The 20,564-nt window shown below is 39.0% G+C and overlaps 1 protein-coding gene across 1 annotated transcript in view; it reads right to left on the bottom strand.

The window, feature by feature from the left end:
* Positions 1-20,564, bottom strand: part of uhrf1bp1 (UHRF1 binding protein 1) — a 27,236-nt gene extending 6,672 nt beyond the window's left edge. Inside the window, exons 1-16 of the mRNA XM_038282761.1 lie at positions 20,324-20,564; positions 15,148-15,310; positions 13,958-13,996; positions 13,696-13,787; positions 13,421-13,610; positions 12,364-12,504; positions 12,089-12,259; positions 11,458-11,638; positions 11,197-11,283; positions 6,838-7,008; positions 6,426-6,571; positions 5,469-5,610; positions 4,510-4,703; positions 3,170-4,398; positions 1,494-1,666; positions 1,273-1,412 (exon numbers count right to left, since the gene is read on the bottom strand). Of these exons, the coding sequence (XP_038138689.1) occupies positions 1,273-1,412; positions 1,494-1,666; positions 3,170-4,398; positions 4,510-4,703; positions 5,469-5,610; positions 6,426-6,571; positions 6,838-7,008; positions 11,197-11,283; positions 11,458-11,638; positions 12,089-12,259; positions 12,364-12,504; positions 13,421-13,610; positions 13,696-13,787; positions 13,958-13,996; positions 15,148-15,310; positions 20,324-20,367 (3,303 nt within the window). The 5' untranslated portion in view covers positions 20,368-20,564. The remainder of the gene's footprint in view (positions 1-1,272; positions 1,413-1,493; positions 1,667-3,169; positions 4,399-4,509; positions 4,704-5,468; positions 5,611-6,425; positions 6,572-6,837; positions 7,009-11,196; positions 11,284-11,457; positions 11,639-12,088; positions 12,260-12,363; positions 12,505-13,420; positions 13,611-13,695; positions 13,788-13,957; positions 13,997-15,147; positions 15,311-20,323) is intronic.

The following is a 20,564-nucleotide window of genomic DNA, read 5'->3' as shown; positions in this document are numbered from 1 at the left end:
CCCAGCATCTGGGCATACCAACAGTTTCTCTTAGAGAGTTGTGAAAGAAAGAAAAAACAAAAAAAAGAGTTGTGAAAGAAATGATTCGCTCTCAGGAGCTCAGTGAATTCCAGTATGGTTCCATGATAACATACCACCTGTGTAATAACTATATTTATTCATCTTTCCTGCATCTAAATATTCCACAGTCACCTATCATTGCATGTTAAATGAGTGTAAACAATAGCAACTTGTCCATGAAGTGGTAGACTATATAAAATCAGAGCGAGGACTTCACATACAGTTCCACATGTCAGCGATCCCAGCTTAAAAAATTAATTCAAAGCATGAATAATTTCCCTTGGTTAATCAAAGGTTAGTTTAAATGTCTTGTGTCACGTGACCAACTTCTGAATGGACCATATTCACCGGGCCACTATAACATCTACACGGTGAATCCTTGGCCAGAAACACAAAGCTGTACAGAGATCAGCAACTTTCTGCAATGTCCACAGCTATAAACCTTGAGATTAGCTGAAGAACAGTGCTTAGACAGAGCAATAACAGGAATAACAGAGGAGAGCTTAGCAAATCCAGAGCAAAATGCTGGTATTGTAAAACTTCCTGTGTTGTCAAGCCTGCTACCCTAGAGCAGGGGAGGCCTTTTTTTGAGTCATGAATGACTCTGGGTTTAACTATTGCCGGAAAACCTTGTCTCACATGTAAGGTTCGGTGCAGAGGAGATTGTAGTTTGAACGTGTTTTTACAAGCTGGCTTTAGCCCCATTGTTCCAGTTACAGGACATCTAAATGACCATTTTAAAAGAGAAACAAAACACTAAAGATAGTCTTAACTTGGTAGCTATAGATTGGAGATGGCTCTTTCCTATTTCAAGAGCACTGTGTACCCGTGCAGAAAGAAATGCCTATTAAGACATGGATGAGCAGCGTTGAAGTTGAAGAAATGAACTCAACTGCACAGAGTTCTGACCTCAGCCTGAACCAGACCATCTCCTCAAGAAACAGTGTCTGATGTGGTTGGAACAATAGTACTTTAAACACACAAAAGCTACTTTGAATACAAAATCTTGTGCAAAGCATTCTTAAAAAAGGATCATATAGCTGCAAAGGTTGGCATAATAAAGATTGGGATGTCACTGTCATTTATTAACCTTCAGCAATATAATGTTTTTGTATGTACACCTCTGTTAATGTTTACCTAAATGTCCATTCTGAAGTTAGCCACAGGTTTGACACCATATTGACATTTTTCTATGTGATAAAAGTACCTCACCATGTCCTGAGACACATCCTCGGTGCTCTGAGAGAGGGAGCTGCTGAGATCAGCCGACGAGCCGCCATCTGTGCCTGGAGCTGGGCTTCCACGGCTGCCTCCAGGTGTGTTGTTCGGGCGCAAAGACTCCAAACCTGATTCTAGAAGCAAAATACAAATGTAAGCCTGATATCACCTGTGTCACTCGGATATGTTTCAAAATCTTAGCAGTATCTAAACACCTGAGTCTATTAGAACAACAAAGTTGTCACTAAAATCACTGTCTATAGACAGATTCTCATCAGGGAGGCTGCCATCCAAGATGGCACTATCAAAGGACTGCTGGGAGTGTGAAAGCTTCAAGGACTGGTGTCGTAGAGAAGGAGACGACTCCTCTGAACGGGGATTCTGTTCCCTGAGAACACACACACAGAACCGCCATCATTACAGCCCTGCCAAAAGCAGGGAGAGTTAAAAATAATGCAGTGTATCACAAAACCATTTCAACTTTTATTGTTGCCATTAAACCACAAAACTTTAGCTGCAGTCTTTATTCTATTACCTTGGATACCTCTTAACATCCAGAGTGACTATCTATCTTCAAAAGTCCCATAGATTGCAAAATACTTAGATCTAATGTGATTACATATGTTTGGTGAAGGTTTCAGAAACTTGTTAAACAACATAAAGCATTTTAATGATCAAAGAGGACACTAAATGGATAATTCAGAGAAATTTGCAGACATTTAATCCTAAGCTTTGACAAACTGAGAGCCCTATTTTAGCCATTATCGAGGCAGCAGAGATGATGACTCTGAAAGGGTTACAGAGAACCAAACCATAAATAGGAGAATCAACCTCGAGGAGAACCTGTACTGTATCCACCAATCTACCCTGTGTGCAAAAGTGGCAGTAAGAAAGCAAATGTGAAGAGAATCCATACAAAGTCCTGCTGATGCTGTTTAAAATGATGATGGAAGTGTCATGCTAAGGGGATGTATTCTATACAGCAGAGACAGGATGCTGGTCTGAGTTGACTGGAAGAGGTAAACCTTCAAAAGATACAAGCCTGGGGTGGAGGTTAACCTTCCAGCGGGATACCATAACTAAACATAGAGCCTTCTTACAATGGAAGGAATCAGATAAAGTATATTAATGTATAAGCAGGAGTGCAGACGCACATCTTACTAAGTCCTAAAATGCACCAATAAAGATGCTCTCCATCAATCTGACCAAACTTTATCCTATTTGAAGGAGCATTAGGCCAAAGTGAATCTGCAAAGTATGATAAGTAATGTTGCCATAAATTGCGTGACAAGAACTGTAAGATTGCTCTGCCTTGAATACAGTTTATAACCAAACGTGTTTGTAATTAATGACAGTAAGAAACATAAGCTTTTTTCAAGCTAAACATAAGCAAGCAATGTAATTATGACAAAAAACTGAAGACTTGTTTGTCTACTTTTGAGTATTGCATAGTTCCCTCTGACATCTAGTTTTTTTCAGTGGACATTTCCATGTCCCCTATACCTTCCTATGCCAAATTCAGGCAATTCTGTCAGAGTGCACTTTCCAGTTCCACTTCAGAAAAAAAAAAAAAATCTCGATCCCCAATTGGTCAGTTGCTGGCAAACCATCAGGAGTTATCGACAGCTGCCGCCACACCAATTGCAGCAAGTTTTACAAAAACAACATATAGGTTCAATACAATATAGGTTCAGGAAGGTACAGAAAATGAAGAAGTTGATCAAAAATATTAAAACCTTAAATTATGCTTCTTTTGATTCATTTTACATTTTTTTAACCAATCATAAAATGTGAGATACATTCAGTTAAGTCTGTGGTTATAACTTTTCCCTTCATATATTTAAAAAATCCGTGTAAATAGCTGTGGAAAACTCAGTATGAGAGAACCCACCTTGCCTGTGGACTGAACAATTTACTCATGCCGGAGCCACGGCTCAGCATGCTGAAGGCATCTTTTGTCAAGGAGAATGCCCCTTTGGTTAGATCCAGCGAGGCACTGATGGCATCTTTGGTTGCATCCTTGGTGACGCTGATTGCACTCGACAGTTCGCCCTCTAGGCTAAAGGTAGATGATTCGCGGGAGATAACTGGGGAGGGTCCAGGTGACAGAGGAGGTGACAAACCAGGAGTTTCCTCCTTCGCCGTCAATCCGTCCTCCTCTTCTTCTTCTACAGCCTCATAGGCCGGCTCGACCACACCATCTCGATTGTCTTGATCGAATTCAGCAGCAGCTGTGTTGATCGTAGAGATGCCATTTTCTAAACCACCGTCCTCCAGGATGCCATCAGCAGAGTGATGAGTTGGGGAAACGTCAGAGTCTGTTAGGCTTGGGCTGTCCGTTTCTGGAGTCTGGGGAACCTCTTCCTCTGGTGCAGCGAAAGTTGGAGGCAGAAGCAGACCCAGCTCCATTGAGTCCATCAGAAGAGCAAGACAAACTGAGGGCGGTCTGGTCTTCGGGCCATGAGTTTGTTTATTACCGTGTAGATCCTGACTCAACTCTGCTCCCAGCCGAACCATGGCATCCTTCATCCTCAGCAGGGCGACATATTGGTAGTGATTGAGCCACATCTTTAGTGGGCTTATGGTGTGGGCCAGGAAGTGGAAAGAAGCAAGAGAGTCCTCCGGATGAGGCTCCTCCTCTGTGGAAATTCGGTGAACACTGTCAGAACCAGATGGGGCGGACTGAGATTCCCTTTTAAAGGCAGAGGGCTGGCACATCCACACTGACATGGCAAATGGCTCAACAAACGGTTGAGTTCTTCCTTTGGGGAATCGCCGAGCTCCGTCAAAACCCAGCGTAACACGGGACAGACTGAGAGCCCATATATCCTGGTTGCGGAGCTGCCTCCTGTCTAGAGGCTGAGGATCAAGTTCCTGGAAGTGCCACAGAAAAGTGGATGGAATGGGGTGGAAGGAACTCTGATCTCTGGGGTAAGGACAAGGTGGCATTGACTGGAAGAAAGAACACCCAGAAAATCTCTCATATGTACTGATGAGGTCCACTGTGGAGCCATGAGGACAGTGGCGAGTGTTGCTGAGAGCCATTTGAGGGACTATTACAGAAAGTGACTGTGGACGCTCAGGATGGTCCAGTATCGAGGAATCCAGAGGAATAATCATCTATAAAAAGACGTAAAACTTAGGATCCTCAGACTTTTAATCAGATCAAAAGAAGCTATGTGAAGAGAGAGTTAAATCTACTAGATTCAATGCAAAACAGTAAATGTCTACCTTAAGATGAGCTGCATCCATCCGGATGTCAACATGCTCTTCAGCCTTTTTACTGTCTTGCAAATGGTAAAACGCTTTGACCTGATCCAAGGTCTGCAGAAGACCCCTGGAGAACAGATTGATCCACAGCAAGCTGGCAGCATCCACACATAGCTGGAGGCCATTCAACTGGACATACAGGTTTGAAGTGGGCACTGACAGGAAAAACAGAGGCACCATTCAGATGCAATTGTGAAGAATACAGCCGCTGGCAGAGCTGCACACAGCCCTGGTACAATGTCAGGTTTTTGTCACATTAATAAATGAAACCAGGAAGGAACAAATATTTTAAATCTTTTTCAATTTCAAACAAGCACACATCCAGAAAAAGCTTCAATAATCTTTTTGTAATTAAAATTATTTTTTTTCTTAGAAAAATTTTGTATCCTTCAACTTTATTTTAAACTCCAGACAGACAAATCCGACTTCAGATTTTTGTCACACATTAAAATTAATCCCTTTCTATAATGCTAGATAAAAGAGTTACACCAGCTTATAAAATGTCTCGTTTCATCCCTAATGTAACTAAATACAGAAATATGAGGTAGTGTTAGATGGTGTAACAGGAAAGTTTTCAATGTGCCGGCATACACATATATTAATAAAAAAACGATAAAGGAAAAAAAAAAAAAAAAAAAAAGAATGAATAACTCTAGGTTGCACCTAAATTAAATCTAAGAGTAGCTGCAGTTGGATTGATAAGTTTAAGACTTTTTAAGAGCCTTTAAAGACCTTATCATCGTAAGGTCAGAACTTACGTAAAAAAACAATTTATAGAAAACATCAATTAACAAGCATTTCAGAATACAAACCAGAAAACAAATTATTTAAAAAAATCTAATATGAAAATGAGTATTCCATTAAATCCCTTCTGTGCATACTACCAGAAATAATAGCAATATGAAGAGGTGTTCAGGTACCTGGTAAACTGGAGTTGTCAGGAAAAAAATACTCTGTAAATTGCAAATGAACTCCTGGTATATTATCAGGCAAATGCAGAGCTTTCCGGTTGCAGGATATTAAAGAATGAGTCTTCTTATTGTGACGGCTTCTAGTAGACACCTACATGAAGAAAGATTAGGTCATTATTTAAGATAATTAATGGGATTTGTCAGTGTCAGACAACAGATAAGATAAATCACACAAATAATTCAAACACCTGAGTATGAAGATCTAAGAGTTCCTCTCAGAAACAAAGAGTGAAAACCAGGCATATTTTCCCCTGCGTATTGCTTTCTTTCTTTATATGAGGAACAAAAAGTTCATACAACCTAAATAACCTTTTTCATGCTTATTCGTGATGAAAGTTGTGATGGATTCACAACTAAAAAAGCAGAAGCAGTCAGATTGCGTAACTCAGTATGGCTGTTAGGGGTTTCGCCAGTTACAGGTGCCAGATTGTAAGTTTTATTCCCCCGAGTCACATACTTGTAATGCAGTTCAGAATAAAGGAAATGAAAATAGTTATTATGCGGTCCTTTAAACCCACTACTGTTACACGTGTTCCACTGAATTGCAAAGTTCACAGAAAAAAAACAGCCCAATGCTTCTCTTAAGAGGTTTGATTCAGGGGTATACGCAGTCAACTAAATGCCTTTAAGCCTGCTGATTGGACAATATTTATATGCTGCAAGTGATGAGAGCACCACTATCAGGGAAGAGACTAAAGAGCAGCAAAATTTTCCCTCCCCTGAAGAAGGCACATTTTCAACTCATCTCTTCTGTCAGTTAAAGTCGAACAAAGTTTTTTTACCCGTAACCACGGGAATCAAACTTCCTCAAACCCCATTGTGGGATTTATTTATTGATTTTATGAGGTTGGTATTAACATCCGTCCGTGTCTCACGTGTATAGATCAGTTTGTGACAAAAGCTTGCCTGATGAATGTCCAGGTCGTCCATCCTGATCACCACACAGTTAGAGCGCAGCCTCTTCAGGATTGAATTTAAAGAAGCCGTTATTGAGTTCCTGCTGGTTGCAGGCTCCTTATCAGACGGGTTCATCTTGGGGCTAGTCTGGCCATCTAAAGTTTGGAGATGGAGAGAAGATAATTAGCTAGTATTTAAGTAGATTGATTAAATGAGCTCAATACCTGGTATAATTCTAATTATAAATAAAATTGGGAGGAGCCAACCAATTATCTGATAAAGTGACACCAAAAGTCAAAACCTTCAGAGAACAGAGACTTAATAAAATGATTTCTGTGACATTTATTCCTCTCAGCAGCTTTAATTTTTCATTGATCAGATATAAAAAGAAGAAACATTTGGAATAATTCTGTAGTCGTACCCTTGGCAGACTTCGCAGAAGAGTCCTTGGCTGGATGGGGTCCTTCAGCATATGGCCCTGGAAACCCACAGGCCTCAGCTCTTCTCTGATACTCCTGCAGCAGTTTTCCCGCCCACTGGGCCTGTGCCTCCATAGCTCCACTGTAGCGTTCCCAGTGTCGACATCCATCAGCTGAAAAAGAGCAACAGACAGGAGCAGATATGATTCGGCCCTCTGATCTGGGGGTGTAATTATGGCCTGTCCCTATCCCCAGAAGCCACTGGATGGGAGGAGCGGTTTAGCCTTGACAGAGTGCTAATCCATCATAAGCATTAGCATCAATTAGAAAATAAAAGACTCAAATATTAGCCCTCTAACTCTGTGCTTTACAGCTGCTACAAGGGTCATGTGATGATGGATTGATTGATCTTTAAGTTGATGTTCCTCTCATCTGTGCACATTCCCAGAAGATTTCTATTTTATTTAAAATTAGCTGCAAACTTAAGCTTCACTAAAGATTTAAAGAAAAAATGACTTTCTCTCATTTATCCATCTAACTGTGGAAAATGGAGCCTAAGGTATCAGTTTATCACAGAGACTACCGTTATATATAAAGTTAGAATTCTACTCTTGAGATTAGCTATTATCCTATGCATTGCATAACTTTAGTAATCACAATTATGAAAAATAAAGAGTCTCAAGAGGTGGGATTTCCTGAAAAGTAGCCGATCAAAGGCTGCTTTACTTTCTGAGGTTGGTTCCAATCTCAGTAACAAAAGTTGACATGAGAGCACAGAAACAGGCCCACAAACGAGCAGTAGAGCATCTAGAGGTGGATTAAGAGCAAACCATCAGCTATGAGCACAGAAAAGGAGCATGAACTCATGCCTGAGATATATTGGGGGTCTCATGGTATTGAATCTGCACACAGAACAATCAAATTGCGTGTGTAGTCCGTATGCATGTGTACGTCGCAAAACTCCTCCCCCATCTGGAACAGTCAGATCAGTTTTTTTTGTTTCTCATCCCCAAACATGTACCTCTTATCAATCGTGTGAAGCCATCAGTGAAGATCATCACGGTGTGGCTTGCGGAAGCAGATTCATCATTTCAGGAAAGGTTTCTACACACAGACTGGAGTATGTTTGCTTCTCAAGCCACCAGTGGCTCTCACAGGGACATTGACGCTCACAACTCTTTTGTACTAGATTATATTAATACCACCATTGACAATGACACAACCCAGAAACAGATCACCACATACCCAAATTAGAAGCCATGGATGAACAAGAAGGCGTGACTTGTATTGAAGACAAGCAATCTTGCCTTCAGATCAGGGGATGCACAAGCCTACAGTACAGCACAGCCAGAACAAATCTGAAAAGGGGCATCAAAGGGACCAAGTACTTCTACAAGCTTAAGATAGAGGGACACTGTCCCAATGCTGATCCCTGACACATGCAGCAGGGCATTCAGGCCATCAGTGACTATAAACCCACTCACTCCACCCCCATAGCTAATGATGTCGACTTCCTGAATGAGCTGAATGAGTTCTATGCTCGCTTTGAAAGAGACAACAGAAAACTGCCACCTAGCTCAAATCTTCAGCTAACCACCCACCAATCACTTTCCTCCAAAGATGTCTTCAATGCACTGAGCAGGATCAGCATGCATAAGGCTGCTAGACCAGATAACATCCCTGGACGTGTACTTTTTTACAGACATTTTCAACCTATCTCTTGCCCAAGCAGCTGTACCAAAATGCTTTAAATGCACTTTCATTGTGCGAGTGCCAAAACACTCCAGCCCGAATTGCCATTAACGACTTCTGCCCTGTAGCGCTCACACACATCGTAATGAAGTGCTTTGAGCGGCTTGTCCTGGCACCCCTAAAAGACTCGTTACCATCCACACTGGACTCTCACCAGTTTGCCTACCGTAGCAATAGGAGCACAGAGGATGCAGTTTCCATTGCACTGCACTCTGTGCTCACGTATTTGAACAATAAGAACATTTATGCACTCATGCTGTTTGTTGACTTTAGCTCAGCATTCCACACTGTCATTCTGGCTAAGTTAAAAACCAAACTTTGAGACCTGGGCATCAACACCTCCATGTGCAACTAGATTTTGAACTTTTTGACCAACAGACACCAGAATGTCCAATCAGGCTCCAAGTGCTCCACGTCCATTACACTCAACACTGGTGTACCACAGGGCCGTGTGCTATGCCTGTTTCTCTACTCCCTCTTCACCTACGACTGTAAGCCTGTGTACAAATCTAATTCCATGCTCACGTTTGCGGACAAAACTACGGTGATTGGTTTTATCAGCAACAACGATGAGACTGCCTACAGAGAGGAGATCAAGCACCTAGCCACATGTTGCACTGATAATAACCAGCTCCTCAACACCACCAAAACCATGGAGCTCATCATGGACTTCAGAAAAGAGTCAAGAGGCACGCACAACACCATCCAGATCAATGGAATGGCTGTTGAGTGTGTCTCCAGTTTCAAGTTTCTGGGGATCCACATCTCGCTGGAAATGTCCTGGCTAACCAACACCTCCTGCCTGGTTACAAATGTTCACCAGTGCCTCTTCTTCCTAAGCACAATGAGGAAGAATTAGGTCTCCTCGACTATCCTGGTGAACTTCTATCACTGTGCAATAGAAAGCATCCTAACCAACTGTGCAACAGTGTGGTATGGGAGCTGTTCTATAGCAGAGCGCAAGGATCTGCAACAGCTACATCAAGCTTGCAGCATCCTTAAAGACTCTTCTCATTCAGCCCACAGATTGTTTTCTCTCCTGTCCTCCGGCAGGCGTTTCAGATGGCTCCGGACCAGGACCAGCAGACTAAAGAACAGTTTTTTCCCCAGAGCTGTCTCTTTATTGAACTCTCACTGATCCCACTCTGCTCATATAATGATACTCTCCTCTCCTTCCTGCCACCTGCCTCAATTTTCCCCAATGTGGCTCCTATCTTTCCACAGAGATAAAGGCAGTTCTATAGGTAACCGCCTGGGACCTGGGAAGACAGGTAACCGGCGGGACCCCGGCAAGCCACAGGAATGCGCCAAAGACAGCGTTCTGCGGCACGCATGGCCTGAATAAATCTGTTCCCCCTCTCAGCCCATCACCCCATCCCCCACCCCAATGCATGTGATGTATTGTGATGAACTGTTTGTACTGAAACTGAAATCTCGATTGCAACGTAAATTGTAGTTGACAATAAAGATTAATTGATTGATTTTGTTATTTGCAATACAATAATGTTCACTTGCACTGCTGACTGTTACTATAGTAACACCTGTTTAAATGCATCTTGCACTGCTTACCTTGACTGGAATATTGATTTGCACTGCCAACCGTTTATTTACAGTACCAATTGTTTACATATACATTTGTACTTTAACTGTAATATGCAATTACCTTCACTGCACTTTAATTCGGAAAGCTTCTGTCCAAGATTTATTTATCAATTTTATAGTAAAAGCATTGTATATCCTGCACTTGCTGCTATTGCACTTCACGTGCAATCTAATCTAATCTAATGTTTAAAAAAAACATTGCGCACATTTGGAAGACTGCTTCATATTTCCAGCTTTGCTTTGTTTATTTCATTCATCCATTCATTTTATCATCACCTCTTTCCACTTTCTCTGTCTCTTCTGAAGAAATTAATGACAACAGCATGATGCTGCCTCCACCATGTTTCATGATAGAGATGATGCAGTAAGAAGGATGTGCAGTATTGGTTTTGCTCCTTACATTGGTTATTTTATTCTAAGCGTTAATGAACAAAGCACCTTCAACAAGTTTGGCTATTCATCAAATAAGTGACAGTTAACTAGCTTTACTGGGATTCATTCAAGGGAAACAGATTCAAATGAAATATATAATGTTTGCAATTCCCTTTTAAGTTGGGTTTGTAATGTGATTTAATGGGAAAATGTTTGTGGTTTAACTGTTTTTCTGTATCTAACATTTATTTGTAGTGTGATAAATTTTGAAAAAACTAATATATCCCCCTTTGTCCTGTTGTTTTTTGCGGGATATTACAATTGCCACATTGTGCTCCCCCCTTTATAAATCCCTGAAAATCAAAGACAACAAACATACTTTGCTGTTTAGCCATTACAACTTTATCTCAACATAATAAGGATGGAAAATATCTCTACTGTTTATTACATCCAATAGTTCACTGAGGGTTATACCACTTGGCAAACCTTCGGATGCCATTAGTCAGCCTCAATAGTGATTCACCCACCAGGCAGTCATGACTGGATGTTGTTGTTATAGAGAGGGAATAAAACAGCCTCAGGGGTAAAACTGCAGCTAAAACACAGTCAGAAAAAGAACCAGTCATTCCACTTACCAGGTCTGTGAATGGGATAGTAGTCAAAGCCCAGTTTCTTGAAGGTTAGCTGCATTGCACCCTGCAGGCCTGGTGGGGGAGGCTCATCTGTGCAGGATCACATGAGAGTGCTTAGAACCAGCTCGACAGGAATTACCCATCAAAAAGGGAACAATATGCAATGTTTTTGGGAATAACATCTCACACGGTCTTAGCTTCCCTTCGAGATAAACCAAAAATATACAGCCTTCTATAGGATATGCTAACTGACAGCCATCTAACCTTCATCCATTGAAGAACTGTCATTGCATATGTGTAAGTCCAAACGTGATATGAAGGTGTGGTAGGATGACTCCTTGACATCATACAGATCAAAGTATTGACTGATGTTGTTGCTGGTGCCTGTGGAGGAAGGTGGAGGCTCGGTCCAGAGGTTGTGGATCACAGGGGACGGAGGAGCAGTCTAAACCGAAAGAAAAAGGCCAGATGAAAGCTAACGTCAGGATCTGTTATAAGAAACAAAATCTAGCAAAAAATATAAATAAATAAATAAATAGCTTTAAATATATTATTAGGAATAATTTTAAACAATTATTTGCACAAATTTGTCTTTAAATTAGAAAGAGCTCTTAAGAGCTTTTTAACCATAAACACTGAACATGATGTACTTTGGCTAGTCCCTAATGGTTTATATGTTCTACGGTTACATTTTTTGTAAAAACAAAAATCTAGTAAAATATCGGATTATGAGAAATCAACTAGAGGCTCAGAAATCCTGATATTCCTTACAGAAAATGTCTAATAGCTTAGCAATATGCTCCTTGCCTTTTTTGCCATTCTGATCAAAGTACAAAACAAAAAAAATAAATGTAAATATAAAGAAACAGTGAGTATGGACCAAAACGGGTCGAACCTGTAAGGAATCAGCAGTCATGCTCTTTCTCTGCTGAGCTGACTTCTCCATGGCCTCGCTCAGAGATTTGGCGTAATGTATGATGGCTTTGAGCTGAGAGTCTGTCAGCACCCACAGCAGGTCATCCAGAATGAAAAGAAGCTTGGACGCCATCACATTACAGTCCTTTATCTACAAATAAATAATAGATCAAAGAATTATGGCAAAGCAAAGAGTATATCAAATTCCTTCGACCGTGATGCTACATGCATGTGAAATGAAATATGAAGCCTTACTCTGCGTTTTAGAGCGATGCGAATGCGTCCCTGGTTGGTAATGAGCCGTAATGGGGTACTGCCAAGATCCTGGTCATCACTCTCAATGGCGTCTGCCTCGATTCGGAGCGTTTGCCAGGTTATTTCCTTAAAAGTCAACACCTGAAACAAGGTTAAAATTTCACATTTAGACCACGTTGACAAAGCATCACAAATTTGCACTATATGGCTCACTGTCCAGGGCAGCACAACCTAAGGGTATAAAATTAGAACATCTGTGAGTTTTAAAATAAGTTTTATTTCATTGATTACATGTAAAGTCAATGGGAAGTAGACAGCTGGGTTGTTTTTTTAAGATGTAAGAAATTATCATTGTTGAAATTGGTAAGTTATACTGAAACTGGGAAGCTTTCGGTTTATTCTAACAATTAAATTTGTCTATTTTATAAATTTCTGTCAATCATGTCTAGATAAAAGACTAAAATACATGAAATAGTAAAATTGAACTTTACAGTTCAATTAAACTACAATGAACGCTGATTGTTTCAAATGTTTCTAGACTCGGGAAAATTTTATTTGATTCATGAAAACAAAAAAGGAAGTAGTTTGATGAACTATTGAAGCCTTTAAAATACAGTAGATCCTACAACTTCAAAATACAATGTTATATGTGAAAATAGTAAATAGATAGATAAATAAATAAAGAATGGATTATTTTATTTTATTCAAGGTATTGCTGAACTCCTCATTAGGCTCTGAGGTATACGTTTGGTTTTCTATGGTTGAGTGAGCAGAGGTGAAGACTAGGATGAAGGGTTCACTCAGTTCTCTACTTTTGCCAGAACCCTACTGTAGGTAAAAAAGAAGGGACACAAATCTAATGAAGTGGTTAAGAAAGTCTCAGTCATAGAGAGCTTGTTTGTCCTGAAAAATGACCAGCAGCTTCCACAATCATGTGACCAGATTAACTGATTTACTGCAGGTTTCATAAGAACATGTGGCTTCAGTGAAAGAGGTTTACTTGGTTGATATGTGGCTGTCAGTGTAGCGAGCAAAGTCCTGCAGCAGAGTACTCTACCTCTCCTCTCTTGGGATCAGTGATGCGGGTGTAGCGAAGGTCACTGCGCTGCCATTTTGGGTTGAGGCTGTTGCCCTGCAGCTGCCACAGCTCGAATGAGGCGTGGAAGGCACGAGCCTGCACCTTGATCGTAATGGAATTGATCCTAACAGACATCCCCTCTACCACTTTCTCAGCAAAGCCATATTCACTGAAAATACACATACACCATTAAAAAAACAACAACAAACCTGTGTCTCGATCTCTGGCACTTCAGATAAGGGCGGATGGCTTACCTCTGTCCCTCTGTTATAGCAATTGGAGACGGACCGTTGGGTGGACGAGGCTCTTCACATGTCCTCATCTCAACCTCCACCTTATCCAAGAACTAAAAAAAACCATTAAGGCAACACAGAACTGAGCAAAAACAAAAGTAACCTAACATTTTTAATAATAAATAAAAACATACAACCCAGGAAGAAATGCCTCAGTTATAGCAAAGTTAGTTTTTTTTATATTAAAGAGTTTCACCCCAAATATGTATACAGTCATCCTTACCAGGCAGATAGGACTTGTTTTCAACTTCGTCCATTGTATCTGAAAAGATTATAGACAAGCATCACATAGAAAGTACACTACTGGACACAAAAACTTAATAAGCATAAAACCTTCACAGCAGATGGTGCAGAATGTTCTATTATAGAATAACTGGTCTCTGTAAAGCAATCATTGGACTGAAAGAACTGTCAAGTAATGTGCTATTTGACTAATCGTCAATACAGACTTCAAATCAGGCCATTTACTAAAAGAACAACTTAGTCCGAGCAATAATTCATCCAAAACTGTTTAAAATATATACACGTTTAACTTTTAAGATTAAAAACCCTTCTCATCTGTAAATACGCCTCATCCGGAACTCCTCAAATTGATTTCTAAGCATCATATTTATTTTTTTGAACCCGTTTTTGCAATTTAAAGTACATTTACTACATATGCAATACAGGTTTGTTTTTACTGATGCTGATTTACTTAGGAGTATCTCTGTTTAGGTTAATCGATTAAACAAAAAATAATCGCTATAATAATAGATCACTTCAATAATTATTTGCTGGAGCTCTAGAGCCAATAAAATGAGTTCGTCCAAACTTAAACCAAAATATAATTTCAGATAATTAGAAACATACTGGGAAAGTGGTAAAAAGTTGATAACAATGAACTGACATTTTAAAAGCTGTTTGCAGTGCTGCTGACAAAGACAACAAAGAAGTAAAGTATGTATCAAGGTTTTAAAAGGATTCAACTAACAGTACAGGATATGAATCCTAAGCAATGCAAAGAATACTGTAAAAAAATGTAGTAAATATTTGCATCTTACTCTAACAGTAAGGGATCTTGACATGCAGGATTATTGATATTGCTATTCCGTCTCTCAGCTATGCAAACACAGGCCACCATATCTCAGTCACAGTAGCCTCTGGTTGTTCCTCTGAATCACTAATGGCTTGTCTTTTATCAACAACCAACCAAATCTAAGAGATCAGAACATTCATAGCAGAGCCACTAGTGTTCCCTATCTTTGTGAATCTGCCATTGCTCATTTAATCTACAAATGCACAGTCACAAAAAAGAAAGATATGCATCACAAGTGGGGTGAATTACTGCTTTTTGCTTTTAAAAAGAACATTGACAGAGTAATTAGGTTATTCATGTAACAACCAGAGTAGTTGAAAGAGTCACCAAGGACCTACCCTGATGGCGGCTTTGTTGCAGTAAACCCGTGTCACAGCCAACCAGGTCGGCAGGTCAAGCATGTTCTGTAGGACCTCTTCATCTAGCTCCAGGTTGGACAAGTGTCCTTCCCCTTTCAGCGTACTCAGGTTAATCTTGTCAGGGGACAGGTTCTTGGTGAACCTTGGAGATAAAAAAAAAAAAGGAAATGTGAGTCAAACTTATAACTGATGTTGGCAGGATGCTGCAACTCATTTTGAAGTGAAGATATAGATCAACTGTTCAAGTGTGCTCAGATGGTGAGCCACAGGAATCAAACAGAGCATCAGACACATGGACAGAAAGGAACAAAGTGTCAGATTCCTTTCTAACACAGTGCTTTGGTCACATCTGCTTAAATAAACATCCTTTTATCACAGAATTGTTGAAGAATAAGACTTAGACTTAGATTTATTTGTCCTTTTGTTTACACAAGTTTAAAAAAAAAAGACATTTTGTTTAGAACAGCTCTCTGGACAACTTCATTTTTTTTAAAGTGGAGCCTTGAAAAATAGTTAAAAAAAATGTTAAAAACAGTAATATAAACAATGACTGTAAATATACAGTTTCAGCTTTTATTTTTTATATAGGCTAATAATAAAATATAATAAAATACAATACAATAACCCATTTAACAAAACATTCAGCAGTCTAAAGGCATTGGGGATGAAGCTGTTATGGAAATAATAGGATAGATAGAATAAGGCATTGTTTGTTTCCTTTTTTTCTGATAATGCTCTGAAAAGGAATGTGCATTGTATTTAGGCTTTATTCTGAATTCAAGGCAATCTTAGATCTTAAATACAGAGGTTAGAAAGAGACCATCTGTGGACAGAAAGCCTGACAAGGACCAAGGAAAACAGCCGACAGTTCAGAAGTTAAAAGGAACTTTAAAACAGACTTGTTTTTGTTTTTAAAAGCCAAAATAGCACGGTTCAATAGAACAAATCTGGCAAGTGTGTGATAAACCCAATGAGACCTGGCCCGTATACTAACAGGTCGGACTGGGAGGAGCATTAATCAGAGAAACAACCATAATGCCCATGACACCTCTGGAGATGCAGAGACTCAAAGCTCAGTTTGGGAGAGACGCTTTTCACAAATCTTTAAAGAAGAGGCAAAACTGAAAGAGGAATGCTTTTTAGTTTGGCTCTAATTATGCAGAACACTTAAGATCAGATCAAAATGGTTTGAGATCAAGTTTAAACCATTTAGCTTAAAAGCAAAGCTGTATGATTAGTGGGAGAGAAAAAAACAAGCTGACAACACATATCACAATTTGAAACATGTTGAGAAAAAGGTGAAGATGAGGGGCTTCTTGTCTTCTTCATGAACAGGGAAGTTGTTCAGTGCTCAAAGTGGGCAGAACTGAATGCAGGGCAGTCCTTAAAAACAGCCATGATACAGGCTGGAAAAGATTCGAGAATGGAGCAGAAGTTCCTATTCCATCAACATGAAAATTACAAATAAAAAAAATCTGAATCAAATTTGGTTTTAAAACTGGTTCACCCAATGGGGTTTAACTTCTGCAAAAAACACTTTTTCAGATTTTCTATCTGTAAAACCATCTAAAAAATAATTTATAATTTTGCTTCCACCTATGAACTATTTGAGTGCGTTTACTTTCTGTGCACCAACACACAAGTATGTGAGTGTTGAACCAGAGAAAGACCTTAAACAAACAGGTCGCCTGCTTTTCAGGACCTACTTTTAACAAAACTAATCTATCACATAAAAACCAAGAACAACACACTGAAGCTTCAGGTTGAAGACGACCAGAGACATTTGATGGGCATAAATACTTTTAAAACTCAGCTGTAAAGTAGAGGACCAAACAACGCTTTCACAAATATCTGTGAAAAATAAAGAGACGGGAGGAAACACAAAACACTATTGAGGTATGATGTGTATCTTACCGTTTGAATAATATCTAAACTATTAGACTCCTGCTTTGTCAGTGTTCTAGACTAAACAAAGTTTCCAGGTCTGATGTAACTTTAGTAAAGATAAAGATAAGTAACACAGAGTTTAAATTTCCCTTCAGTGTGGAGCAATAAAACAGCAGTTATTGTTAATGTAGAAAATAACATTTTTAATAACACTTTTAAAAATATGTACATTACAAGCCAATGTATTTTTTTTTGTACTTCCATTTGATCACAAAGATTATACTGAGGCTACATTTTAATTAACCAGGTAATCCTTGCAAGTAATTGAGATTAATAAGGATTAATGGAAGGAAATATCCAGGTATTAAGAAGGAGGAAAGGACCTCTGCATATGCTTAGCTGAAATAAAAACAACAAATAAGCTTTAAAAAAATTACAACAGAGCAATATAGCAACATTTTAAGAAACAATCAAATAAAAAAAATTGCTAATACTTGTTTAAGATTAATTTTATGTTTACAGCTCCTTACTTTAAGAGTAACATAAAGTATATTAAACCACACAAACTAAACAGCTTATCAATCATTTGATCTATCTTTGAAAAGAAAGGTCAAAATGTGGTTCAATATCTTAGAAAACCTTGTTTTATTTCTACCTTGCATTGTGCTTGCTATTTATCCTTCAGATTGGAAAAACCTTATTTAATTTTACACTGACTGGCACAACAGGCTGAAGACTCAAATTAAACTTTAGCCTTTAACACACACACACACACACACACACACACATATACATATATAAATGTATGTAAAAACCAGACCTAAAAGGGGAAGACTAACACACCACGGTAAGATCAGTTTTCCCCTGAGAGGACGCTTCAAATACAGAATGAAATAAAGTCAGAGGAAGAGAAAGTCTCCAAAAAACTAAAGGGGGTTTTCAAAAAACATTTTTTTAAAACCCCTATTCCTTGGGCTGAATTCTCAGCGTGTTCTGGTTGCTCCATTTTTCATCTACACATCATTTTAATAGTAAGTTATTAAGCGTCTTGGAAGGCTTAAAGACAAACTATATATTATGTGTATTTAGGTCATACATCTTATTTATTTCAAAATCCCATATCTTTTCTGAAAGATTTCAGAAAATTTTGTCCATTTTACAAACACCAAAAATTCTCTATGCTGCTGAATAATTTTTAAGAATCACTTAGCAAATAAATCTATATTACATATTTATATTCTCCCTTCTTATCTTATAAAGTGTGCGCAGTGCATAAAACGAAGCCAAAAGCTGCTCAGCATGCAAATAGGCCCAAGAACTAATTTTGGGCAACATTAATGGCTCCCGTGGGTGGTTCCAGACAGAGTGACCAGCCCCCCTGTAGAACTGGTCCTAGCCCCCGTGCTAAAAACATACACTACAAATATTAAAATGTAAGCCAACCTTTCTCAAAATTTCCAATTGATTTGGGAAGGTAGGTAAGACAATTTACCAATGTAAAGTGACCAACATAAAAAAAGAAACACTCCACTATATTATTTCAGGTGGATAATATGTTACTTTCTTATTCATCGGCAGATCATCTTATTTACCTGCTCAGTTTACAGACAAATGCACTGGTTTTTAAAAAGTTTAACTTTTTTTGCATCAGCTTTTGCAGTGTACAACAAAATGAAATTCTCACAATGATATGCGCTAACAGAAAGGATATCACTGCAGGAAGTGTCTATCTAACCAAACCTAACAATCTTAGTTCTGGTCTAAAGGCATTTCTGATCTTGTTTTGAGATTGATATCTTTGTTTTGAGAATATTTATATATAACAGGGTTTATACAGGAATGAGTAACTCTTAATTGAATGGTTTTTAATGCTCTTTTAATGTTCTTAGAAATAATTTCAATGCCATCAACAAGTACCCCTGATTCATGACCCAAATTCCTAGTTTTTCAGACATTCTCTAGCTTTTTCTTGGATGTTACACGCAGCTTTACTATCAACTGCAAGCTGTTCTGTGCAAACATGCGAAACCAGTTATATCTGATATAATATATCTGACGAAATTGTTTGTATAAACCTGTTTTTTTTTTTTATAAAGCATTTTAAATGCCACTATAATCACATTTTCCACAGCTGCCAATTAAGGCTTTCATTTAAAAAATAAAAATGTAATGACTTTTAATGACCCGTGAAAACCCTGTATTATCACACCAAGAGGTCTCACAAAGTGCAGTTGTCTGACTGCTTTGACAGAATATTGCACCTATATTTTCTTCACAAAGGAATTGAATCGTCTAACAGAATCTGCTCTTTCTCAGTATATCAATCTAAAAAAAAAACATAACTTTTTGGCTAGATTTAAAACTTGTAAGAATTGGTTAGGTGGACAACCTTTCTAGTGTGTCAGTAGTTAATCACTTGGACCAATTTAATATTTCACTTTTACTATTCACTTTAACAGTTATTTACAAATTAGAGTCACATTTACTCTGATCTTTAAGACATGCCCTGTTTTTATTTGTTAGATCAAGAGTTTGCAATCTTTGTGGCTCACTAAATATACTAAATGACATTCTATCCGTATTTTTTTTTTGGGGGGTGGGGGGGGGGGGTCTGTGGCCTCATGAAAAAACATGCCCATCCTTTGCCTCCCTAATAAGTGTCACCTAAATCCACCACAGACGCAGACACACCCTGGATGAAGAGCCACATGGCCCTGAAGAAGGGATTTTCCTAGCAGTGATGACAGGGAGGCATAACAGTGAGCAGGTCTGCTAAACCTCTGCACTGGAGTCCAGCCTGAAGAAAAACACTGATGGCTAATCAGATTCAATCCTATCATAGAACAGGAGCAACAAAATGAATGCTGGTAAATCAGAGCACAGACACCTCTGTTTCTTAGGCAGAAATATAACCAATCCCAGCAAATGACCTGCAAATGCATGAACAAGCACTTAAAACAATCATTCATTTGAAATGACACCCAAGTGTCCTACATAGAGGTCTACAGATTGAAGTTACCTACGTTGTTAAGTCAGTTTGGATAAATAAGCTACACAAAACAAGGCAGAAGTGATGAGAATAAACAGATAGGTGTTTAGGAGACGTCTGCTGCGTGACCCCGTTAAGTCTTTCCACTCTTATTTTTGACGCTAACGTTTGTTTAATGCCTGTTTAAGCTATAGCAACATGAAACACAGGAACAGTAACGTTACTACAATTTAATACCGAAATGGGCTAGCTGGCTAACATAAAAAAAAAAACACTTACCTTGACAAATGTTTCAGAATCTGCTTTTTAATAATCCCTGCCATTGAGGACTAGTGTATATGACGTAAAACCGTCGGTGGCTTTACTAAGTACCCAAAGACTAGCTGTCAGTTTCCTTCGTGTGGTACATGGCGATAACTGACTGCATCTTGTTAGCGGCTGTTACCTTTTCGCTAAACACCGGACAGCAGCAGCTAAACCCCAAGGCTCACGCCCACGCAAACACGGAGCTCGCGAGCTT

The sequence above is a fragment of the Cyprinodon tularosa genome, unplaced genomic scaffold (genome assembly GCF_016077235.1).
Source record: "Cyprinodon tularosa strain WSP-4 unplaced genomic scaffold, ASM1607723v1 ctg187, whole genome shotgun sequence".
Lineage (NCBI taxonomy): Eukaryota > Metazoa > Chordata > Actinopteri > Cyprinodontiformes > Cyprinodontidae > Cyprinodon > Cyprinodon tularosa.
Note: the sequence above shows the minus strand (reverse complement) of the source record. Positions and strands in the feature narration are given on the sequence as shown.